Genomic DNA, 26,736 nt, shown 5'->3' with positions numbered 1-26,736 from the left:
GCACAAGCATACCAGTCCGAAAAAAACCACATTGCTGGAAGTCTGCATGGAGGCAAGAAGAAGCTTCCAGTAAATCCTGCAGCTAGAGGTGTGTGTGTATGTGTGTGTGTGTGTGTGTGTGTGTGTGTGTGTGTGTGTGTGTGTGTGTGTGTGTGTTGTGTGTGTGTGTGAAGTCAGAGTCGGAGTGCTCAGGCAGCTGAGGGAAGAAGAGTTAGAAGGGGGACGATAAGGCTGACAATAGTAATAAGCATTTCCTTGAACCCCTTCTAACGTCTTTCAGTACCATCCCAACCCGGTTAACCCGAAGGAGACTTTATCAGTCTTCTATCTAAAGCACAAAATTGAGTGCTTGGTTGCATGTTGTCTTGTTAGACCTCAAGACCATTATAGCAAATGAATGATGGCTTTTGAATCCTGAGGTAGCTCTGGTTTTAGTTGAGCACAATCTACCCCTTACTGATCAATTTGCAGGTTTTCAACCTGAACGGGTGTACTTGGTACTGCGAAGTGTTGCCATTTTTGCCTTTGTCCCCAGGGATCATTGCAAAAAAAATGGAGAGTTAAGTCTATTTATCCTCCCATCACTTAAGACTGTTAGTTGAGTATATTTTAAATGCTTCAGAAGTGACCTTTCTCCATTTAAAGCTGTATAAACTAGTGTGACTGGGCCAACGGTAATTTAAACAGAGCCCAGATGGTGTGTATGAAGGCCTTCAACTCCAGCTGCTGGTGATTTGGCAAGACTTGTAGTGATGGAGAGCTTCTGAGCACTGAAAGTTCAGTGAGTAGAAAGACATGTATGTAAAATTAAGAAACATATTCACATCATTTGGAGGCAGAGTGCAATTTGGAGAGTGTGCTTTTGATGAGGAGAGGAAAGAAAGTATGAAGGAGAACTCCGGGGCCTCTCAAATCAAGCTCCATGCTCCAGCCAGGCCTACCGGAAGCTAACCAGCTATCTTGCCGTTTTCTATAGTGCAAATAAAAAATTATTGCATCCTTTTCCACAGTAATAAAATCAATTAAAGGTTAAATATTAACTAAATAATTCACCGTAGACAAGATTACGAGTTCTTGATCTTGAAATGGTACCATATATGTTGCACAGGAGAAAGATTGGGTAAATACTGCTTATACAATGACTCTTTATTTTATTTATATATGTTTCCAGAAGCTATAACGTAATGGCATATCTAGCGGTAAAGAAAGTAATACTGAATCCCAACAGGCAGATCTTGCTTTATTTAGTTTTTGTTTGTTTGTTTGTTTGAGTCGGGGTCTCACTCTGTCACCCAGACTGGAGTGCAGTGGCACAGTCATGGCTCACTACAGCCTCAACCTCCTGGTCTCAAGTGGTCCTCCTGCCTCAGTCTCCTGAGTAGCTGGGACTGCAGGCACATGCTACCATGCCTGGCTACATATATATATATATAAATTATATGTTATAATTGTATGTGTATATATATTTATTTATTAGAGACAAGGTCTTTCTATGCTGCTTAGGTTGTTCTCAACTCCTATGCTCAAGTGATCCTCCCACCTCGGCCTCCCAAGTGCTGGGATTACAGGCATGAGCCACAGCACTTGACCTCTTGCTTTTAGAAGCTAGTGAAGAGATTCCTTGTTTTTTCAAATTGTCTTAAAGTTGTACTTATAATTGATCATGAGATTTTTGATGGCAAAATCTGCCAGAACTCTTTCTTTATAGTTTATCTGAATTTTGAGAGTAACATTTAACGGATTACTTCAGAATAGCTATGCAAATTAAATCTCTTACACATTCTTTGTTTGAAGAAAATATGAAGTTGGTCATGAGACTATACAGTTGCCACATCTCAGATAAGTTTCCCATTAATATGTTCTTTGATGTAACTCTAAGACAGGAGTTATAAAACTTTTCTGGGGCTGGGTATGGTGGCTCATGCCTGTAATCCCAGCACTTTTGAGCCCAGGGGTTCAAGACCAGCCTGGGAAACTTGGTGAAACCGCATCTTTACAATAAATGTAAAAAGTACCCAGGCATGGGGGCACATGCTTGTGGCTCCAGCTCCTTGGAAGACTGAGGTGGAAGGATCACCTGAGCCCAGCAGGTCGAGGCTGAAGTGGCCCTGAGTGTGCCACTGCCCTCCAGCCTGGGCATCAGAATGAGACTCAGAGTCAAAAACAAGAAAAACTTTTCTGGCTGGGTGTGGTGGCTTATACCTGTAATCCTAGCACTTTGGAAGGTGAAGGTGGGAAGATCGCTTGAGATCAAGAGTTTAAGACCAGAATGGGCAGCATTGTGAGACCCTGTGTCTACCAAAAAAAAAAAAAAAATTAGCTGAGCATAGTGGTATGGGCCTATAGTTCCAGCTCCTCAGGAGGTTGAGATGGGAGAATTTCTTGAGCTCAGGTGTTCAAGATTGCAGTGAGCTATGTGCACATCACTGCACTTTATGGTGTCAGAGTGAGCCTTTGTCTCAAAAATAAATAAATAAAAATAAAACTCTTCTGTAAAGGGCCAGGTAATAACTATGTTAAACTTGTGTGAAATGTCAGTGTAGCAAGATAGCTACCATAGACAATAAGTAAACAAATAGGCCTGTCTGTGTTTCAATACAATTTTATTTGCAAACAAATCTTGCCATCTGGCCTTTTGCCTATCTGAGCTTAAAGTAGAATAACCTGATATGCATATTTGGTAAACAGTGGGGATGTCAGATTTGAGAGTGAGTAGTAGAGATATGTAAACCAAATCTGTATATATTTTTAAAACATTTTGATAGTAACCATAGTAAAATCAAAGTCTTTAACCAATTAATTTCATGGCACTTCTGTTTTTAAAATGAAGTCTGTGGGTGACGGCTATCTCCCTCAAGGGTCTAAATCTGTACATATTTAGTCCAAAGGGAGAAAAAGCTAATCTATTAGGGGGAAAAAAAAAACTGTGGAAACAGATTCAGCTCTTAATATGAATGAGATTTTGTTCACTGATTGAATTTTAGAGAAGGGAATAATTGACTCATCCCTGCTAGGACTCCTCCACTTTATAATTGAGCAAACATATTCCAAATAAGTCACAATTTTTCACTCCCTTCCAGATTTTCTTGTAAATATTTACCTTAGGATGCATAGGCTATATGTGAGAATAAAAGTGAGTTCTAGTTACAGCTTTTGAAGAGCCTTGTTATGTGAAATGTCTGTCTTTAAATGGTGCATTTAACTAACTCTCCTTTATTGAGAGCCAAAATTCAAGGCCAGTTAACATAAAGCAACCAGATAAATTGTGGGAGATCGCAGATGCCCCAAAGTTGGCATTTACATATGTTGTGTGAATTCTTCACATCTTGCACTGGTAAGAGAAAGGTGTGATTCTCCTTAAATTGCCTGAGGAGCAACTCAGAATCAACTGAATTCTAGAAATCACCCTGAATAGACTTTTATTTTAGTCGCTGTCTCAAGACCCTAGTCTGTTTTTAAGTCTCTTATTTCTGTTTTGTTTTTTTAACCAAATTGTTAAAGCTTTAGAAGTTGTGCCGCTAGTTATTTTAGAAACCATCTTAAATTTATAGTACTACATTTCAGTATTGCTTTAATGACTTATTTTGTGATGTAATTTGATTGTAACACATTAGTTTTCATCTTAAGCTTTGTTACTACACTATTTGAGGTTTTTTGTTTTTATGTTTCATTGCTTAAGAGGTTTAATATGTATTCATGCTGTTCATCAGGACTTCACCATCTCCAAAGGCTGATATTCCCTCAATGGAAAAACGGTTTAACTATGATTGTTTCGGCACATAGATATTTTGTCCAAAATGCTCACCATCTCCATCTGTTTATTCATTCTGGAGTGGAGGTGGAGCCTGAGTGGCTATTCTCCCCCGCATGTTGCCAAGTTACATGCTTGAAGTCCACTTCCTGAACAGCCGTGCTGCTCCCAGCATTCTGAGTTTTATGCACAGCTTGCAGAATCCCAAGTAAAGAGAAAGAAAAACTATTTGTTCCTGGTCACTAAAAGAGCTTGTTACTCTGTTAAAAGTCGTAAATTTCTATGTACCTGGAAAGTTCCAACAAGAGAACTATTTTTTAAAAGGAGATTTATATAATTATTGCAGTTGCTGTAAAATGAAATCAGCTTTAAGCTATGCTGCTGTCCTTCTGCCTCCTAAAGAGTTTGCAAATCTATTCAGTGGATAAACTGGCGCTAATTGCCTAATTTTGATTCATAGGAGTCAGATTACAAGTTTATTGATTTTGTTTATTAAATTCAGGAAAGCTAATACATGTCATTTGCATCTGAGAGAGAAGAGCCTCTTCTTTGCCTGGCACTTTGGAAGTATTTCATGTTCTTCATCATCCTGTGTGCGTCTAAATCAACCTTTGATTAAAATCTCAATCTTCTTATTCCTTTTATGAAGAGGCTAATTTTTTGTTTGTTTGTTTTTATTCAGTTGCAAAGATTAGTCCCAGAAGAGACTATATAAAAGTATTAGTGCCTCATCCAGAAAATGGGAACTCTGGGAACAAATTTCTTATTGTGTATGGAGTGTGTGTGTGTGTGTGTGTGTGTGAGTGTGTGTGTGTGTGTGTGTTTTAATGAGAAACGGGTAAATTTTGTTTTTTCACAAAGGCATATACATTAAGATGAATTTCTGGTGCCTCCTGAAGGCAACATTATTTCAAAGACTCTCTATAGTGTGATCATTATGAAGGGAGTTCCATTGTGTAGACTTATGTCTCAATGAGAGGTTGATCCCTCTGGACTTTTGATATTAATACTGCGCATAAAATTCCCCCAGATAACTGAGTTAAAGATGCTGAGTCTCATTCTAACGGTTGGGAATAGAGCCCAGGTAGCTGGAATTTTACCTGTACTCTCAGGAGCTTCTGACATAGAAACTACAGAACAGTCTAAGAAACTGTTTTAGGTCCCCTAAATGCTATTTGGAAATGTAATAAGGTAAAACCAGCATTATGGATGGCTCTTCCTTGAATTCTTTCATTTCATTTATTCTCATTCAGTTTGAATCAAGACCACATTTGATTTTTTTCCCCCCTAGTCTCGGATAATTGACATAGGCAAAGCCACTGAAATAAGGGCTGAGATTGTAGTAAATATCAGAGGAGGGACATAGAAGGAACCCTGGATAATGGCTGTGAATATGTCCAGAAACAATATGGCAGAACAGCAGGAGGCTGGAGACACCACTAAAACAGGCGGCCAGGCCAGTCTGTTTTGAATAAGAGCTTTGAGATCAATCTTCAGTCTGGGGACCAACAAGAAATCATAATCTCTCTCCTAATTGCTTCTACAGCAAATGCAGGAAAACATTTCCAACTAAAATGCTAATGTTATTTTAGCCATGCCTGTGTCTACGTACACACTAATCACTTTCAGCAGTTACAAATATGAGGATGGAAGTTTTCCACCCTGCATTGATAAAATCCAAATTGACAATTTGTTTTAAAACACTTATTTGGACTATACTCAGTACCTACTCAAAGAAGTGTGTCAGGGTAAGAGGATGTGAGTCGCGTAAAATAATGACTGCATGACTTTTATTGGAGGTATTTTATTGTGTGTAATGCTTTCTAAAGCAGAAACGTAAACATGACAAAATCCATTATTCGTGTTTTGCTCATATTCATACAGATATGACATTAGAGAAAACTGGTCATTAGAGAAAACTGGTCTTCTGCCATGTGCATAATTGTGAGAGCACCTCAGTAACAAAGTAAATGCTTTCTAGGACCAGGGAATTTATATTTAAAAATTATCTTCATAGCCAGGCTCAGTGGTTCAAGCATGTAATCCTAGCACTTTGGGAGGCCAAGGCAAGAGGATTGCCTGAACCCAGGGGTTCGAGACCAGCCTAGGCAACTTGGTGAGACCTCATCTCTACAATATATCAAAAAATTAGTCAGGCATGGTAGTACACACCTGTAGCTCTGGCTACTTGGAAGGCTGAGGCGGCAGGATCACTGAAGCCCAGCAGGTCGACGCTGGGGTGGCTGTGAGCCTGCCATTACACTCCAGCCTGGGTGTCAGAGTGAGACTCTGACTCAAAAATAAATAAAAAAATAAACATAAATTTTAAAAAATCATCTTCATAAAGCAGACTTTGAAGAACAAAACACTCTTTTTTTTAACTTTTTTTTAAAGATGTGGGGTACAAATCAAGATCGGGTGCATAAGTTGTCTATGTACAGGTGAAGTTTGGACCTCCCATTAGACCTCACTTCATCTGAATTGGGATCAGGCACTCTTAAACGAGCCATGCGGTATTGCTAAGGACATTGTGTTGTTTGTTGACATGTATATCAGATATGAATTAGGAACTTAATTATAAAATGATACTAATCCTCCATAAGTGTTTAAAACAATTTGTATTTATTCATTTTAAAGTTAAATAGAGAAAAACTTTTGTTCTTTTTCAGTGAGCCCAAAGCAATCATTCAAGGCCAAACAATGGAAAATGTGAAAAAATTGTTCTGGTTAGGTACTCAGCTGGTTAGACTTTAAATCTGTGTATTAAGTGTGGGAAAATATAAATTAATTCAACTATTGAATTAAGCACTGTGTTTTTGTTTAATTACGTTTAAGAAACAGTTTAAAACATCAATTGAAAGGTTGGCTCTACTTAATTGATCCATTGTTTTGAAATAACTATTTTCTGGTAGAACCCTATACTCTGGTTGATGGAACCTAATAAATAATAATCTGAAAAAAACAGATTTCATCTTTCAGTGGAAAACATTATCAGTGAAATTTTTATTATAAGACTAAAGCATTTTGGTATTGTCCAACTTTAATGGTTTTAGAGCAACTCTAAATACTATAAAAACACCAGAGAATTTCAGAAGTAGGTAAAACCAATAAGTTGCACCTGTACATAATCTCTTTTTAAACTCAGAATATGGTCATCAGATTGGACTCAGTGTCTCAGCCTGTAATCCCAGCACTTTGGGAGGCTGAAGCGAGTGGATTGCCTGAGCCCACGGGTTCCAGACCAGCCCGGGAAACTTGGCGAGACCTTGTCTCTATAATAAATCAAAAATTAGCCAGACAAGGTAGTGCATGCCTGTAGTTTGGGGCTACTTGGAAGGCTGAGACAGAAGGATCGCTGGAGCCCAGCAGCTCAGTGCTGGGGTGGCCATGAGCATGCCACTGCTCTCCAGCCTGGATGACGGAGTGAGACTCCAACTCAAAAAAAAAAAAGAATATGGTCATCATTTCTCTTCTACCATTGAGCAGAGAATGAGATATAGATATGGTTCAAGAGGAAAGAACATGGTGGTAGGTAACAGGCAGTATAAGTTTGTAGTGCTGGCGTTTGCTGTGGGCAGTTGGAATTAACTGTTGCAAAACACATGATTATTCCAACAATGGTGTCCACTATCAGTGTCTCACCAATTTTGGAGACTAGGTTAATTGAAAATAATGAAACAGTTGTACTCTACTTCATAAATTGTCCTAAACAAGTATATTGTTTATCCTAGTAATAAACCATATGTATGTTTATCCATAAATGTTAGGCACTTTCCAGGGGAGAAAAAGTAACTTCTGGACATGTTCACCAAAATGTACACAGAACAGTTTAAACAGTGAAAGTTGACTTTTCAAACTCCAAACTGTGGTGACATCAGCAGTTACTGAGCTACTGAATAAAGAGGATGGATGCATGTGTGCACTCTCTCATGTTCTCTTGCTCCCACATTTACACAAGTATGAAATTAGTAGATTAAAGACTTCCAGTGTTATTTAATCACTATGAGTTGAAGTCTGCATTACACGTTGGCACTCACAAAATATGTGCTTTGTAATTGCCCTTTGAGCCAAATAAGACACATATTCTTCGGGAGACCCTGGTTTTTTTCTTTCTTGACTTTTTGCTTTAAATAGAAATCACCTTAACCACAGACAAATTGAATAAAAAATAGAAAATAATTGTTAAATTGAATTGAACTGGAAAATAGAAATCAGAGACCTCTCTGAGTTGTGGAAAAGGGGACTCTGGGGCCAGAGGCTAGGTAAGTAGGGGTCCAAGAGAAAGTGACTTTTTCTCCCAGTGAATCAGGGACAGGGCAGAAGCCGTGAGAACTAAATGGCTGCAGAGGGGAAACAAAGCAGCTCAGAGAAAGAGAAGACACCATTAGGGCCTCCACATTCCCCTTAGGTAGAAGATTGAATAGAAACTGAGGAGCTAGGCTTTGTGACTCACACCTGTAATCCCAGCACTTTGGGAGGCTGAGATGAGAGGACTGCCTGAGCCCAGGGGTTCAAGACCAGCCTGTAATCTGGTGAGACCTCGTGCCTACAATAGGTCAAAAAATTAGCTAGGTGCGGTGGCGCATACCTGTAGTTCCAGCTACTTGGAAGGCTGAAGTGGCAGGGTTGCCTGAGGTCAAGGCTGTGGTGGTTGAGTGTGCCACTGCACTCCAGCCTGGGCAACAGAGTGAGACTCACTCTCAAAAAAAAAGAAAGAAAAGAAAAAAGAAAAGGAAAGAAACTGAGGACTCTACGTGACCTAGTTGTTGCTGCCAATGTAAATCAGAAAAAAAGTCAGAGTAGCTTGACTGAGCATCCACCAACATTATGACTGTTGCCCACACAAATTCACAGAACACACTTAAGAATAGTCCCAAGGAAGGAGTTTGTGAAGACATCCTTAAAGCCCAGAAATAATTATATTCTTGACCCCTTAAACTCCCAATTCACATGTGAGTACACATGCTACGTAGAGTAGTTATATACCAAAGATTAAATAGTGGTGTGATTACTTTCTATTCAAAAAAGTTAAAATGTCTTTTTAAAATGGTAATTAAAAGCTAGTAATTTTTTTTTTTTTTTTGAGTTGGAGTCTTACTCTGTTGCCCAGGCTGGAGTGTAGTGGCATGTTCATGGCCACCCCAGCGACAACCTGCTGAGCTCGAGTGACCCTTCTGCCTCAGCCTTTCAAGTAGGCGAAATTACAGGTGCACACTACCACACCCAGCTAATTTTTTGATTTTTATTGTAAAGATGAGGTCTCGCCAAGTTGCTCAGGCTGTCCTCGAGCCACAGGCTCAGGCAATCCACTCACCTCGGCCTCCCAAAGTGCTGGGATTACAGGCTTGAGCTACCACGCCCAGCCAAAAACTAGTAATTTAAATATATATGTAATATTGTCACTCTAACCTCTACTTCTTTCTCCCTCTCTCTCAACTCTAACCACTGACCTCCTCACTATTCCTTGAATTTGTCAGGATAGTGAGAACATGGTGGTTAGAGCCTTTGCCTTGTTTTCCCTGTCTGGAATCTGTTCTCTCCATCTACCTGTAAGTCTAGCTCCCTCCTCTTCTTCAAGTCACCTCCTTGAAGAGGCCTATCCTGACCCCTCTGTTTACTATTGTTTGTAATCACTTCCCCCAGCAACCAGGACTGGCCTGAGCCCGGGAGGCTGAAGCTGTGATCAACTGTATAATAGCGTCACTTCACTCCACCCTCAGTGACAGAGTGAAACCTTGACTCAAAAAAAATTTTTTTTGCCCTTGGGCCAAGAAGAAGCTCCTTCGAAGCTAACAAAAATGAGATGGTCAATTTACTATTATTTCTGTCAAATTTGTTTTTCCAATGACTGTGGACAGATAATGGTTAAAATTCAGGGCTTGTTTGTGTAGGACCCTTCAGAAAAGCCAACGTGGTAGAATTTTTATTTTAATATCCCAACAGATCTGTTCCAGGAAAAGGATGCTAGCACTGAGATGCACATTCCAAGAATCTATGAGATAGCAGAAAACAGTCACCACCTGTCTTAATCCATTTGGGCTGCTGTAACAAAATACCATAGCCTGGGAAGCTTGTAAACAACAGAAATTTATTTCTCATAGTTCTGGATGCTTGAAAGTTCAAGATCTAGCTCTGGCAGATTTGGCATCTGGTGAGGATCTGTTTCCTGCTTCATAAGGGTACCTTCTTGCTATATCCTTATTTGGCAGAAGGAGCAAAGCAACTCTCAGAATCCTCTTTTATAAGGGTACTAATCCCATTCATGAGGGTTCTGGCCTCTTGAACTAATTGCTTCCCGAACCCAGCCCCCCAATATCATCACCCTAGACATTAGGATGTAAACATGCAAATTTTGGGAAGGACGCACATATTCACACCGTAGCACCACCTTAAGCCTTACTGCAGAAGGCTTTTCAGGCCTTCTGTAGCTAGCAGACTCTCTGATCTGAGAGCCATAGATACCATTTTTCTTTGGACTTTAGCCTGCTGTCCCTTTAAAGATGCCACACTTCTGGTCAGGAACACAGCTCATACCTTCTGAAGTCCCAGCCACTAGTAGGCAGAGAAATGGTCCACGTGGCTGCCCCAAACATCTTTCTAAAGTTTAGATCCAAGTAGTGCCCTTCCTTGCTTGAAATCCTACAGTGGTTTTCCCATAGCTTCAAATTCTTTGGCTTAGTACAAAACACCCTTTATGATCTGGTCATTGTCTGGCATTGTCCATAGTCACTGGTGTCCTGTGTGTCTCTCCCAGATATGGCAAACTCCCAGAGGATAGGAATGGTATCTTATTTATTTTAGTATCCTCAGTGGTAGGCCTATGGAGGTTCTCAGTAAGTATCGATTCAGTGATTGGTTGGATGAGTGGAAATGACAATGTTGCTAAGCTCTAATTTGACCATGTTTTTTCTTTCCTCAAGGACTTTGGCATTATGTTCCTGCACCACATTGTATCTGTTTTCTTGCTTACCTTTTCATATGTCAATAATATGGCCCGAGTAGGGACCCTGATCCTTTGTTTGCATGATTCAGCTGATGCTCTTCTAGAGGTAAGAGTTTTCTTTCATCTCTAAGGATACAAAATTCAAAACTCAGAAATTCCCTAAGATCACGTGTTCTCCGATGTTATGCTAGATGGTGCTTGGAGTCAACAGTAAATGACATCTTTGAAACTACAGAGTGTTTCTTTGTAGGTTAAATGGGTAAAAATTAGACTTTAAACGAGTATGTAAGCCTTTATACAAAAACAGCATTCCTTATTAGTAGAATGATGAAAACCTATACTATTCTGCACTAAAGAAATGAGTGATTTTACAAAGGAAAATCCTTATTTGAACAGGTTTTGATTCTTGTTATGTAAGTTTTCACTGAGCTGTACGTCCCAACAAAATTAAGTACTACTCATAGCTTTTATTACTAATATACACATTGTCCTAGTGTTTTTACAGTGAAAAAGATATATTAATTGCAAATTATATGTAGAAATGCTGTTCTGTATATATACAAGTGTAAAGAATGTCTGTAGAAATATTGGTTGTACTTGAATTAACTTTCAAACCATTATAATTTAGAATTCTTAAAGTGGTAAAATTAATTAATTAATTAAAATGCTCTAGGATATTTTAAAAGGTAAAATTCCAAGGAAAATTTGGATGTGGTATTTGCTCTTAGTTATGGCTCTTATGAAGTACAGTCAATAATATTATAATAATTAAAGTCAGTCCTTTCACTTTATACCAAGAAATTTATATAACAGTTAAAAACTAACTTACATGCATACAAATTATGTAGAAATAGGTCTTAAAGTCTGTATTCTGACTTTTTCTTATGCCTTTTGGCCACAATTTTGCCATCTTTGAAGCACTTATTGTTACTGTGAATATAGAATAGACATGCCTTCAAATAACGATCTACTATTGTAACATAAGCAGAAATTCTGTGCCATAAAATGGAATCTACTGTAGAGGCAATTAATTACATCTTGAAGTTTATTCCGTACTTTATTTAAAACTGGTTATGAAACAGAAAAATAGTCCTAATAGGCTACGTAAGTCAAGTGATAATTTGGCACTGTAATTTTTTAAGTAGTTCAAGCTAAACTCTATTCAACATATTTTTTAGAAGGAGAAATATAATTGATAAAAAGACATTCCCCCTGAAATCAGTTACCATTTGGTTAAATCAAGTGTGCTTGGAAGTAGAAATGTATACAACAACCTACAGGTTTGAAATCAATCCTGTACAGCCAGCCAACTTTAATGCCTGTATAGTTACTATGTAGTTGGCATGATGCTTGGTAGTGCTATGATTCAGAAAATGTTTATTGAATTGTTATCTGCCACTTTTATCCAGAAAAGAAAAATAATCCAGAAATTCCAGCTATGTGACTTAAAAACAAATGTTCTTCATCATCTGGATTCTCCTTGACAGTATAAAATAAAAAATGCTCGAGACTATCCAATTAATGAGATATATCAACTGTCAGCTTTTCTAAATGTGATCTGTGGCCTAGACATTTCTAAAGAGTTGGTGTTTAATGCTTATTTATTGAATACTGGTGAATGAATGTGAAAAGAAAAACTACATGGCTTACTAGCCAGAGGAAGGCAGAAGGTGCTTTTTCTTTTAACATAATACATTGTGTGATACCCAAAGTATTTATGAAATTAAAAACTCATAATTCTGGTTTTGACTCAGTTAATAGATATTTCCCCTTAGGAATACATTTCTCTCATAGCTTTGTGCTTTACTTAAAGCTATTAAATTATAGCTTTTGTGGATACTGTCAACAATCTTTTCAAGTTTGACTCAGCTAATTTAACTTTTCAGGAAGTAGAAAATAATTTTATGAATTCAGAAGACATCATCAGTTTGTAACCCTGTGTGTAGGTGCTGTGAATTCCATGTAAAAATGTAAGAATAGATGATCAAGCAAAATTATGTTTTTGGTCTCACCTATTCTTAGAATCATCTGTAAAAAGTAGATGGTAGAGAAAAGGATGTGATTTCTTCCCTAGGCTAATATATAATATAAAAAGTGATCACTTAAATCACTGTCATAAATTATCAGAGTACTTCTCACAGACATTTTGAACATTAGTAACTTTTATCTAGAAAATGACCCATTCATGCAACTTTGAAAATTCAACCTAAGTGGATTAGTTGAATAACATGATGTTGGCACTTACTTCTTTTCTGAGTTTATGAGAATAAGCCAAGAAACTGTCTTCCCAGAGTGCTCCCTGTGCCTGTTTAAAGAAAACCTACAATTCTAAGTAGAAAGGAAGAAAATTACAGAACAGCCCCATAAATTCTGTATAAAGTTTGTGACCTCAGTATCTGAGATTCATTAGCAATTTAAAGGATTATCCAGCACTTTCTCTTTCAACCTGTGATGCCACATTTCTGTTTTGGTGTCTCTGGCTTGCTAATTTTGTCTATAATGCAAGAACTTATTATTTTTCTCTGTTTTTCTGAAATCAGCCATAAAATTGAATTTTTCAGGTTGATGAATATTTTATTAAATTTGTAACAGTCAAGAATTCTACTTATAGCTAGTGCTGCATTTCACTTAACTTATGGGTAATTTATAAATACTGATGCATGATGCATGACATTTCAGAGTAGCAGGCAATTTTATGGTTCTGGTAAGTTATTTCTTATAGGAGACTCATGCATATTGAAAGAAACTTTTCATTTATCAGTTTATCTAAATTAATATGTCACATTCTTTCCTTCACAGGCTGCCAAAATGGCAAATTACGCCAAGTTTCAGAAAATGTGTGATCTCCTGTTTGTTATGTTTGCCATGGTTTTTATCACCACACGACTGGGTATATTTCCTCTTTGGTGAGTTTGCCATTCTTCTTTCTGAGAGAGCCTTCCCTTCCAAATAAGCCCTACAAACCATTTTTCTTTTGAATTTTACTCCAAGTACTTGATGACAGGTTTAAAGATAGTGGGCTCAAGAAACAGCATGATATCTTCTTCCAGAAGAGAGTTGCACTGTTTACTAATATTTTCCACAGGATAGTTGGAGCAGGATTTGGCTTTCATAGATTCTGAAGCCACAGAAAGCCGTCTATCATTTCAGGCACTAGACTAGAGGATGACTTAAGGACCTCAGCCATGAAGGCTTGAATTGAGAAAGGAAACATGGTGTTGCAACCAAGTGTGTGTCAGGGATCTCCTGTTACAGAGTTTCACAAAGGCTTGCCCTCAGACCAGTGGCTGCACCATCATCACCTGAGAACTTGTTAGAAATGCAAATTGTTGGGGCCCACCCCAGACCCACTGACAAACTCCAAAGATGAGGCCTGGCAGTCTGTGTTTTGATAAGTCTTCCTGATGATTCTGCTGCAAGTTAAGATTTGAAAACCACTGTCCTAAATAATTCTCCCCATCAGTGGTATTTACAGCAAAAGCAGATGGAAGGTATACGTCAAAAATAACCCCTGAAATGCTCTATGGCTTCATAATCATATGTCTGGATGTCTTTTCTTTTGCTGAGAGCTAAGAAAAAGATATGTCAAATTTGTGTGGAATTTGACAATCTTTTCTATAAAAATAGGTCCACTGTCAAAATAGGTCCACATCCATTGATGGTAGATCCCCCCACTTTTTGGAAGATTGATTTGAATGGGAAATTCAAGCAAAGAAATTTGGAAGAAGTAGAAAAATGAAGGGATGCAATAATACCTTGACTTGCTGCCCCAATAGAAAAACAGCAATAATAAAGTTGGGACTTTTAAGTGTATAATGTCTATCATTGGGATTCCAGTAATGAATACCAACCACATGTGCACATACACACACGCATGCACAGCTTCCCTTTGAGACTCACAGCCCTTTTGGACACTTATTACAAAGATCATTGCCAAGCGGCAGCACTGTCTATTGGCAACAGCCATTTGTAAAACCTCATTATAATTTAATATGATTGAGGTAGGGAATACAGAAGTAATTTTGAATATAATATTTCCGTAATTTTTTCAGAGTTGGAGCTCTTTCAAGATTATTAGCAGAACTGCTGGTAAGAATTTAAATAGGACTTTAAGCAATACCGAGGAATTTTTCTCAGAAGAGTAATAGAAACTTTTTCAACTTAAGATTTCTGAGAACCCAAGTGTTAAAGAAATAAGCATAAATATCAAGTCCTTTGATTTGCTCACTCCCTTTAGGAGTAGAATTAAAATTGAGATGTGACCCTTCCTTTTCCCTTAGGTTACTGTGTAAAAGCTCTTGTGGTTTAGACAGCAGTGAGTTACCTAGAACGCATAGACCTCAGAAGATACACATTCTGTTCTGCTACCAATAAAATAATTCATAGATATGACCAGTGGTGGTGATATCTACTGGCTACTTAGAAGAATCTTTCTGAGAACCCACGTGTTCTCAGAAAGATTCTCAGCCAAGTATAAAACACCAACTATATTGTAAGTGCAGTAAGGCTCCCGCTACCATGCCTCTTAGTATTGCCAAGGTTTTCAAAAACCAACTTGTGGAAATATTTGATTGCTTGTAATACATGAAATAACTTATATACCTGCTGCCATTGTAGCGCATTTGGGGAATAAAACCCCTTTCATGTATGTCTAATAAGTTTGTTGGTGCCTAGATCTTTATTTTGATCCTGCTTCAATTACTAGAATATAATGAGAATTGTTAGTATTTAATTTTCTAACACAAATGACAACAAAAAAGTATTCTAAATATTTGTGTTAATATTGAAAATTATTTAAAAATTCCTTTTAGACTAGCAATTCCTAGTATTGGGAAAGACCTTTTCAGGCTACTGGCTCTGGAGTCCTCTCTGACTCTTCCTACCTATAATAGGACTTCTTCTATCAACTTCCCTGATCAGAGCAATTGCTTTAGAAGTCAAGAAAAAAAAATAGTTTATTATATAAAATGAAACCTGGGTCCTTGTAACTTCTGTGCTAAGATTCTTAATTTAATTTAGAATCCCCTAAAACTGTATGTAATTTGTGTTTTGGGGTGTGTGTGTGTGTGTGTGTGTGTGTGTGTGTGTGTGTGTGTTTCCTGGGAGGAGAGCCTATGGCTACATCAGATTTCCAAAGAGATCTGTAACCACCTCCCTTCCTCAAAGTAACATGCCTTCTGGAAAAGAGACTATGTATACTCTACTACTTCTCATAGAAAACTCTCAAGAGCATGGAGATTTCTAATATGAATCTTTAGGCTTTTTCTTCTGCAGAAAGCATCTTTAATCCCTCCAACTTTTCCTGCTTGTTGTTCTCCCCAGAATTCCTCTTGTCATGATGTCCCAAATGTGGACTGATTGGTGAAAGATGTAAGAGAGCTTTATTTAACACTGTGCTTCTTCTAACCCAGTGTGCCATACCACTTAATGAGCTTCCTGAGCCACTTTCACATTGTACTGGTCGTATTCTCAAACATATACATGCCAGGTTGAACCTCTTCTGTCCTAAATTGATTTTATTTTTCTGTTTTTTTATTTCTAATTATCATTTATTTTTATACCTAATTATGCAAACTGCATTTATTCCTATTAGATTTCATCATGCTGCTTCTAGATATAATCCTGGCCTAATAGGGTCTTCCGAAGTACACCCAATGTGGTATTTTTCCCTTCCAGCTTTGTGTTACTTGCAGATATGCCTTTCATGCTTCTTCCAACTTAATGAAGAAAAATATTAGCCAAGAGGAACTCTTGGTACAACACTGAAGAATTTCTTTGGGTTGACCATAATTCTCCAACTACTAGTCTTTCAATATGATTTTTCTAACCATTACTATGTCTTCTAATTGCTCTGTCATCATGCCTGCTATTTTCCAACTTTCTAAAAGGTATATAAAAAAAAAAAAACTTTGTGGAAGTAAAAAGTAAAAAAAAAAAAAAAAAGAGAAAAAAAAAGACTATTAAAGCTGAGCACTGTGGCTCACACTTGTAATCCCAATGTTTTGGGAAGCCAGGTGGGAGAAATGCTTGAGCCCAGGGTTTTTAGACCTCCTTGGCCAACAAAGCAAGACCTCATCTCTACAAAAAGAATCAAAAAATTGCCTAGTGTGTTAGCATGTGCCTGTAGTCTCAGCTACTTGGTAGGCTGAAGTAGAAGAATCTCCTGCGTCTAAAAGGTTGAGGCTATAGTGAACCATGATTGTGTCACTGCACTTCAGCCTGGGCGACAGAGTGAGACCCCCCAACTAAAAAAAAAAAGAATATGAGACCAGATTTGAGAAGACCTTTTTTGGCTCCTGGGTCTTCACTTTAAGTACTTTTCTCCATCTGTCAAATTATCTATCTATAGCAGCAACCTTACCAAAGACTAAAATGTCCAATCTTTGTATCTTCCATATTATTTAAGTGTGAACTTTAAAATTCCAATGAAATACCAATTTTTTGTGTGTATTTAGTGAAGATTTATTGGACATTGACTGTGTAACCAGTAATGGGCTGAGTGCTGAGAATTCAATTAGACATAATTGAATTCAATTAGACACTTGCATTTGAATTCCTACAGGTCTCTTTAGTATTCTAGTTTATAGTTTTTTTGGTTGGGGGGAAAGCTAAAGATTATAAATTATTTTCTGACCATTCACTAGACATAAGTATTATCAATATTTAAATAGTTTTGTTGTGTACACTGAGGAGCTCTGATTACCAGAGCATGTTTGTGAAACAGTGACTCACCTGTGGAAGGTAAGGTAATGGAGGTACATTGGACTTTAGTTCTAACAACCATTTCATAGGCCCATTTCTCCTTCAAAGACTTGTGCTTTAAGTGGAAGAAGAGACTAAATTAATACCCATGTTTTCTATTCTTTTTTTTTAAACTTATTTCTTTGGTATCACTAGCAATATCTTCTGGGTTCCTCCTGACTATATTTGCGTTCCCTCATGAGCCATCAGAATGTTTGAAATTGATTGGTTTAATAACACTTGGCTCATTCTCTATTTTATCTCCGATCCATGTTCCTCAAAAACATACACCATGATTAACATTTTCAGAACCAGAACCATATACTGCCCCTCCAGACTCCTTTTGGCCATAATACATCCTTCTGGAACAACACTGTCCATCAGAAATACAATGCAGCCTTCATAGTAATTTAATATTTTCTAGTAGCCACACTAAAAAAGTTTTTTTTAAAGGACTGAAAATGTGATATCCATTTAAATAACATATTTAATCAGTATACTCAAAATAATACCATTTTGATGTATAAATATGTTAAATTAATATTAAAATTATTGAGGTATGTACATTCTTTTATACTAAATCTTTGAAATCTGCTATGTATTTCACCATACCATACATGTCTAGATTTAGTTCGGTTACTTTTCATTTATTTATTTAAAATATGCGTACAATTCAGGATTAGGTATGCAAGTGGTCATCATACAGGTAAAGTTTGGGTCTCCCTTTGGTCCCCACTTTGCCTGGTTTGAGGTCAGGCACTCTTATTAATGTTATATGCCCCGTCTCCTCTGGCAGTTTTCAGCTACTGCCAATTCCTTTCTTGTTAGTATTATGGTGAATATCAGGGTCTGCTTATGAGTGAAAACTTGTGGTACTCAGTAATTTGTTTCTGAGATAAATCACTGAGTATTATAGACTCTAAAACTATCCAAGTTGCTGCGAAGCCCATAATTTTGTTCTTCTTTATGACTGTGTAATATTCCATCATGTATATGTACTACGTTTTTTTATCCAGTCCAGTTCTGATGGGTAGCACAGTAGGTTCCATGATTTTACTATTGTAAATAGTGCTGCAATAAACATGCATGTGCAGGTATCTTTTTTGTAGAGTGATTTAAGTTCCTCCAGGTATATTGCTAGAAGGAGGATCGCTGGGTCATAAAAGGAAGGTCAATTTCTAGGTTCTTTTAGGAATCGCCAACACTGTTTTTCATAGAGGTTGAACTAGTTTGCATTCCCATCAGCAGTGTAGAAGTGTTCTCTTTTCTCTGCATCCTCCCAATCATCTGTTGTTTTTTGTTTTGTTAATGATGGCCATTCTTACTGGAGTTAGACAGTATATCAATGAGGTTTTGTTTTGCATTTCTCTGATGATTAGTGAGGCTGAGCACTTTTTTAATGTGTCTGTTGGCTACTCATATGTCCTCTCGAAAAGAGTCTGTTCATGTCTCTTGCCTACTTTTTAATAGGGCTGTTTGTTTTTTTCCTTTGGCACATTTGAGTTCCTTGTAGATCTTGAATGTTAGGTCTTTGTCAGCTATGTAGTTGGCAAATATTTTTTCCTACTCTGTGGGCTGTCTTCCTGGTCTCTTGATGGTTTATTTTGCTTTGCAGAAGCTTTTCAGTTTGATGAGGTCCCACTTGTCTATCTTATCTCTTATGGCATGGGCTTTTGGGCTTTTGATCGGGACTTAGTTGCCTGTTCCAATTTCCATAAGGGTATCTCCTGCATTTTCTAAGATTCTTAAAGTTTGGGGTTTTACATTTAGGTCTTTGATCCATTTAGAGTTGATTTTTGTGTATGGTGATATGTAGGGGTCCTGATTCATTCTTCTGCATGTGGTCAGCCAGTTTTCCCAGCACCATTTGCTGAATAGGTTTTCCTCTCCTTAGTGGTTGTTGGTGGAGGTTTTGTTGAAGATGGGTTGGTTGAGAAATTGAAGTTTTGCTTCTGGAATCTCTATCCTGTTCCATTGGTCTATATGCCTGTTCTTGTACCAATACCACCAGACTGTTTTGATTATTGCAACTTTATAATAAAGTTTAAAGTCTGGATGTGTGATAATTCCCACTTTGTTTCTTTTGCTAAGAATTGTTTTGGCTATTCATGGTAGTTTGTGTTTCCATATGAATTTCTGTATTGTTTCCAGGTCTGAGAAGAATGATGTTGGTAATTTAATGAATCTATAGATTGCCTTTGGTAGGATGGACATCTTAACAGGGTTGATTCCCAATCCATGATCACAGAGTATTTTTCCATTTGTTTGTGTCATCGTTGACTTTGAGCAGTGTTTTGTAGTTTTCATTGTAAAGATTTTTCACTTCTCTGGTTAGGAAGATACTGAGGTATTTGTTTTTTGTGTGGCTATTGTGAATGGAATTGTGTTTTTTATTTGGGTCTCTGCTTGTTTGTTGTTGGTGCATAAGAATGCAAATGTTTTTTGCACAATTATTTTATACCCTGAGACTTTGCCAAAGTCCTATATCAGTGCAAGGAGGTTTTAGACAGATTCTCTTGGGTTTTCGAGGCATAGAATCCTATCATCAGCAAAGAGGAATAACTTGACTTCCTCTTTTCCTATTTGGATATTCCTCATTTCCTTCTCTTGTCTGACTGCTTTAGCTAGGACTTCCAGCACTATGTTGAACAGGAGGGGTAAGAGTTGGGCAGTCTTGTCTTGCTCCAGTTTCCAGGGGAAATGCTTCCAGTTTCTGTCCATTGAGCAATACATTGGCTGTGAGTTTATCATAGATGGCTCTTACTATTTTGAGGTATGTTCTCTCTATGCCTAGGTGTTCAAGGGTTTTTTTTTTAATCAAGAAGGGATACTGGATTTTATCAAAAACTTTTTCTACATCTAATGATATAATCACGTGGTTCTTGTTTTTACATCTCTTGATGTACATTTACATCTGTTTAACTACATTTATGATCTTGTGGATATTGAACCAGCCCTGCGTCCTGGGGATGATGCCTACTTGGTCATGGTGAAGGATTTTTGAGATGTGTTGTTGGATCTGATTTGCTAGAATCTTGTTGAGAATTTTTTAAAAGCTACTTTTCAAGAGCTCAGTAGCTACATACGGCTAGCATAATGAACAGTACAGTTCTAGAAAAAAATAGCTACCACGGTCTTTGGCAGTGTCCAGATTCTCTATGTCTTCTGGTAACTGGGTGTCTTGATTGACACTGCTGTTTGCTGCTATTCATACACGTCAGAATGATACAGTGGTTAGCTAGAGCATTTGAACCAGGGTGCCTGGGTTCAAATTCTGCCTCTACTTCTTAATTAACACCTTTGTGCTGAAGTTACTTCATCACTTAAATAGAAATGATGATGATACTTACTTTATAAGGTCGTTGTGACATTAAATGAATTTATGTCTCTATAGAGCTAAGAAGCATGTTGGGTTCATAGTAATTGCTATGTAAATCTTGACTTTTTAAAAAGTGAGATTATTTCTTTAATATGAAACGAGAGACCTCATATGAATGAGTAAGGAAAAAAAAAACAATAACTCAATACAGTATTTGGAATGGCTTTGAATAGGTACAGTGCAGCAAAATTTAAATGATATAATTATACAAAGATATTTAACCTCAACAGAAGTAATGAGTGCAAATTATAACTTCTGGAAATACAGTGATGGACCACATCTATGAGAGTGATCCTATAAAATTACAATGGAGCTAGACATTCCTACTGTAATGTCGAAGCATAACATATTATTCACGTTTGTGGTGATACTGGTGTAAGCAAACCTGTGCTGTCAGTCACATAAAAGTATTGCATATTCAATTATATGCAATACATAATACTTGATAATAAGCTACTATGTTACCATTTATACAGTTGCTGTCTTGTACCTTTTAAGTTATTTTAGAGTATACTACTTATTTTTTAAAATTAACTATAAAACAGCCTCAGGCAAGTATTTCAGGAGATATTCCAGAAGAAGACTTTGTTATTCGTGCCTGTTATTTCTCCTCACAACCTTTCAGTGGGACAACATATGGAGTTGGAAGTCAGTGATATGGATGTTCAGACCCTGTGTAGGCCTAGATTAATGTTTGTGTTTATGTCTTAGTTTTTAACAAAAAAGTTTTTTTAAAAGATTTTAGAATATTTTAAATAGACACAAAGCGTGTAGAATAAGGACATAAAGAAAGAAAATATTTTTGTGTAGCTGTACAATGTGTTTGTGTTTTAAGCTGTGTTATTACAAAAAGTCAAAAAGTTGAAAAAATGACAACCTTTATAAAGTAAAAAAGTTACATTAAACTAAAGTCAATTTATTATTGAAGAAAGAAAAAGGATTTTATAAGGGTAATGTAGCCTCAGTGTATAGTGTTTAGAATGTCTATAGCAGTGTCCTAGGCCTTCACATTGACTCACCACTCATGCACTGACTCACCCACCGCAACTTTCAGTCTTACAAGCTCTATTCATAGTAAGTGCCCTATATAGGTGTACTATTTTTTATCTTTTTTACTGTATTTTTACTGTATCTTTTACTGTGTTTAGATACACAGATACTTACCATTGTGTTCTAACTGCCTGCAGTATTCAGTAAAGTCACATGCTGTACAGGCTTGTAGCCTAGGAGCAATAGACCATGCCATGAAGCCTAGGTGTGTAGTAATCTGTACTCTCCAGGTTTGTGTAAATACCTGACAATGCACTTCTCAGAGCATCTCCCCATCTGGGTTTGTGTAATGCCCAATGATGCATTTCTCAGAACATACCACCATCATTAACTGACGAGTGACTGTACTCACAAGTGGGTGTGTCTAGAAGCTATGACTCAGGCAGAAATCTCACTTATCATGTACCTCAGTGGCTCTGACATATGGCTGTGCATTAGACTTACCTAGAGACTTAAAGTGCTACTGATCCCACTCAGAAATCCTGATTTAATTGGACTTTGTGGAACCAGGGCCTGACTTTCTTAAGGCTCCTAGCATGATTCTACTGTGCAGCTGTGGTAGAGAATCACCTGTCCACTCGTTGCCCCTGCATGTGCTTCTGTGGTACTGTCAACGATATAAGTGTAAGGGAAATGTCAGTGACATAACAAATAAAAAGCAGGGCATAATTCTAGTGCTTAATTTTTTTTTAATTTCTTTTTTTTTTGAGTTGGAGTCGCACTCTGTCGCCCAGACTGGAGTGCAGTGGCCGCTCCCGGCCACCGCAGCCTCCATCTACTGGGCTCTGGCGATCCTTCCGCCTCCGCCTTCCAAGTAGCCGGAATTACAGGCATGTGCTACCACGCCCGGCTGATTTTTTTAATTTATTGTAGAGATGAGATCTCGCTGCCCAGGCGGGTCTCGAACCCATGGGCTCAGGCAATTCACTCACCTCAGCCTCCCAAAGGTGCGGGATTATAGGCTGAGTCACCGAACCCGGCTTTTTTTTTAATTTTTAACTTTTTATTTTAGAGTTGTGGGGTGCAAGTGGAGATTTACTGTATCAGTAGTTGCATGAACATGAAGTTTGGGTTTCTAGCTGGCCCTCTCTCCCTGAATAGTGGACCAGGTACCCAGCGTGTTGTCACGTGTTCTCCCCTCCCCCCCCCCCCCCCCCCAGCAGTGTCCATCACCTGCCATTCTCTCCCTTGTGCTAGCGCGATTAGTGTTCAGGGCCCGATTATGAGTGAGAACATGCAGTGTTTAGCTTTTAAGTTTTTGTTTCTGCAATAGTTTACTTAGTATCTCCAGAAAAAAAAAAAAATTTTTTTTTGAGTTGAAGTCTTACTCTGTCACCCAGCTTGGAGTGCAGTGGCTCCATCATGGGTCACTGTAGCCTTGACCTTCTTCTGCTTCAGCCTACCAAATAGCTGGGACTACAGGTGTGGGCCACCATGCCTGGCCAATTTCTTTTTATTTTTTATAGAGACAATCTCTCACTATGTTGCCCAGACTGGTCTTGCACTCCTGGGCTCAAGCTGGCCTCTCACCTCAGCCTCCCAAAGTGCTAGGATTACAGGTGTGAGCCACCATGCCTGGCTTCATTTTTTTCAATTTACAATCTTTGGGGAAAAAACAGAAAGGAACTTATTTTACAGCAAGTTATCTCTGGGTTTTGGTTATGTTAGAGATGACTATTTCTTTATACTTTCTCTGTCTTAACCTTCTGAAGCAAACATATATTGCTTTTGTAATTGAAAATCTTTAGTTTAAAAAGATTTAGAGACTTTCCTCTCACCTAGATATTTAACCATGTACAGAAATAAAGTTTTGCTTTTGCATGTATATTCATTCGCATTAGTTTTTATAATGACTTTATTGAAATAGAATTTACATGTCATAACATTTTATCTTTTTAAAGTGTATAACTCATGGTTTATAGTATATTCACAGAGATATACAACTGTCACCATAGTCAATTTTAGAATATTTTTATCACCCAGAAAGATACACTGTACCCATTAGCAGTCACTCCTCATTCTTTCCTGCCCCAGACAACTATTAATCTACTTTCTGTATCTGTAAGTCCACCTGTTCTGGCCATTTCCTATAAATGCTTTCCTACGATATGTGTTCTTTTATGACTGGGTTCTTTCAGTTAGCCTGATGTTTTTAAGGCTAACCATGTTGTAACACCTATCAGTGCTTCATTCCTTCTTATTTCTGAATAACAGTCTAATTTCTAGATATACCACATTTTATGTGTCCATTCATCAGGAGATAGACTTTTGGGTTGTCTCCTCTGGTTGACTATAATGAATGCTGCTATTAACATTATTGTACAAGTTTTTACGTGAACATATATTTTCAGTTCTCTTGGGCTGTATACATAGAAATAGAACTGCTGAATTACACGATAACTCTATGTTTAACTTTTTGAAGAAATACCAAACTCTCTTCCAAAGTTGCAGCACCGTTTATACTCCTACCAGCAATATATGAGGGCTCTGCTTTCTATACATCCTTGTCAACACTTGTTATTATCTGTCCTTTTTATTATATTCATTTTAATGGGTAGGAAGAGGTATCCTATTGTAGTTTTGATTTGCATTTTATATGCTTTACCCATTTTTAATTAGGTTATTTATCTTTTTTATTGTTCTAAGAGTGTATTAGATGTAACTAAATATCTGATCATAAGTCCTTTATTCAGTATATAATTTGCAAATATTATTTTCCCTACTGTGGTTGTCTTTACTTTCTTGAGGGTATCCTTTGAAACACAGAAGTTTTTAATTTTGATAGAGTCTAATTTATCAGTTTTATTTATGCGTTTGTTTGTTTGTTTATTGTCATTTGTGTTTTGGGTAATATAAGAAACCATTGTCAAAATCCAAGGTCATGAAGATTCACTCCTATGTTTTTTCCTAAGAGTTTTCTAGTTGCAACTATTCAATTTAGGTCTGTGCTATGTTTGAGGATAATCTGTGATGGTGGTAGCTAGGGATCCAATTTCATTCTTGCCTGTGTGGATATTCAGTGATCTTCATACCATTTCTTGATTGGCTCTTGCTTTCATTATGATCATATTCATCACATAACTCTAATGCAGCGAACTTTTTTTGTTGTTGTTTTTGGTCACATTTCTCATTTACTGCCTCCTGGAATCCATTTCTACCTCATGGAATCTCGTTGTGTTTTATCTGTGGCCCGCTTCCTAGATTGAGTCATGTGTCCTGCATGGGAACTCTTTATCCTGTTTAATAAGCCAAAAAATAGACACACATTTTCACAGCCCTTTCCCTTTATCTTCAAGCTGGGATGCTATCTAAGGAAGTGGCGAACATTTCTGTGCACAGGATATCTGGGGTGCAGCACAGACACACAGGTCACCAAAACTGATCTCTCCACATTGTTCCTTCCTGATGGTATCACAGACCTCTGTGGCTTCCCTGTGTAGGCTGCCCCCGCCAATGACTGGCCTTGCTGTTCTCAGGACATGGCTTACCCCCAAAAGTACAATTTTTATGTCCACTGTGCACTGCCCTTGGCCTTGCTGACTGCCAATCTGTTTTGAGTGGAGGGTAATGAAAGTAGCAACTCTTGACTTCTTGACCACAGCACACTACGCACTACACAATCTCACCACAGAATCCCTTGCCTTGTCTTTTATTGTTCCCAGCCTATCCAGGATTGAGAGATAAAAATATGATTTGGCAAGAGACCTTATCATCAAATAATTCAGCTACGGCACAGACAATTCCCATGGAAAGAAACCCTCCACCTCTAAAGACAGCCCTGTCCATTTCCGCATGGTAATCAATAATGAATGTTATTTGAACGTTCTGCCTGGGACTGTCATAATTTACCCCCCAATGCTTTCTGCCCTGGTGTCCTAATTCTGACCCTGGACCTAGTAAAATGACTAATTCCTGTTCTGTACCACAGCCCAGCAAGTATTAAAAAACCAAAAGACCAAGAAAAACTCCTATGTCACTCTAACCTGTTATCTTCATCAAGATAAACATTGTAAACCTTTTCTTCTGGCTGTGCTTGTCCTTTCTGATTCTGAATTTTATTGTAGCAAATCATTTGTGAACATTGTATCAGTTCTTCAAACTGTAGTTTTCTCTAGCATTTGTATCAGTAATGCATTGTTATTTTAAATGAGTTCTCTTATGATTATATCATATAATGACTCTGAAGTAATCTTGTTAAGAGTATTAGAGGTTTCCTTAAGTTACATGATGGCAATCTCTATAGAAGTGTCATCTTCTCACATTTTACTAACATTTAAAACTCTGGAATTTTAACTTTATGATATGACCATCCTAGAAGCCAAGATAATTTGTCTATGTTTTCTATTCTTAGTAAACATTTCTCTTCCATAATTACATCCCTGTTTGCTAAAACCTGAGTAAACATATGGGTAGGTTTACTATATCAAGAGTTTCATAGCTTTATTAGTTTTACCAAGTAATACCTATTTAGCAGTGGCTCAGGATTTATGTTGTAGGAATTATTTTCGAATATATTCTTAGATATTTTGACTATTCCTTTATCAAATGACACTGTAGATTCAGGTAGTTTATTGTTGATACAGTTAACAAGAGACTTTCATATTAACACTTCTCCCAAACACATGCTTTATTCCATTTGGTGTTATATATGGTCAGGACCAAATTTTAGCCAAGTCTTTATTTATCATATACTTTGAAAGATTTGGGGTTACAATCAGTATTCAAAAGCTCCAATGATGTGTATTGGATATACGTGGCACTACAGTTACCAAACAAATCACCAGTGTCCTACGTTCATGTAATCTGGCCAACAGTCCCCCCCCCCATCTCCTCCGCCCCCACAAGGGCATTAAAAGTTTAAATATTTTCTCT

At 37.6% G+C, this 26,736-nt stretch overlaps 1 protein-coding gene across 1 annotated transcript in view; it reads left to right on the top strand.

Annotated features, from left to right (window-relative positions):
- The window catches only part of CERS6 (ceramide synthase 6), an 88,155-nt gene that overhangs the window by 17,155 nt on the left and 44,264 nt on the right, over window positions 1-26,736 (top strand). Inside the window, exons 4-5 of the mRNA XM_021706339.1 lie at window positions 10,672-10,800; window positions 13,494-13,600. Coding sequence (XP_021562014.1) covers window positions 10,672-10,800; window positions 13,494-13,600 — 236 coding nt within the window. The remainder of the gene's footprint in view (window positions 1-10,671; window positions 10,801-13,493; window positions 13,601-26,736) is intronic.

The sequence above is a fragment of the Carlito syrichta genome, unplaced genomic scaffold, assembly GCF_000164805.1.
Source record: "Carlito syrichta isolate Samal-C Ts95f unplaced genomic scaffold, Tarsius_syrichta-2.0.1 Scaffold315469, whole genome shotgun sequence".
Classification (NCBI taxonomy): Eukaryota; Metazoa; Chordata; class Mammalia; order Primates; family Tarsiidae; genus Carlito; species Carlito syrichta.
This window is presented reverse-complemented; position numbering and strand designations above follow the sequence as displayed.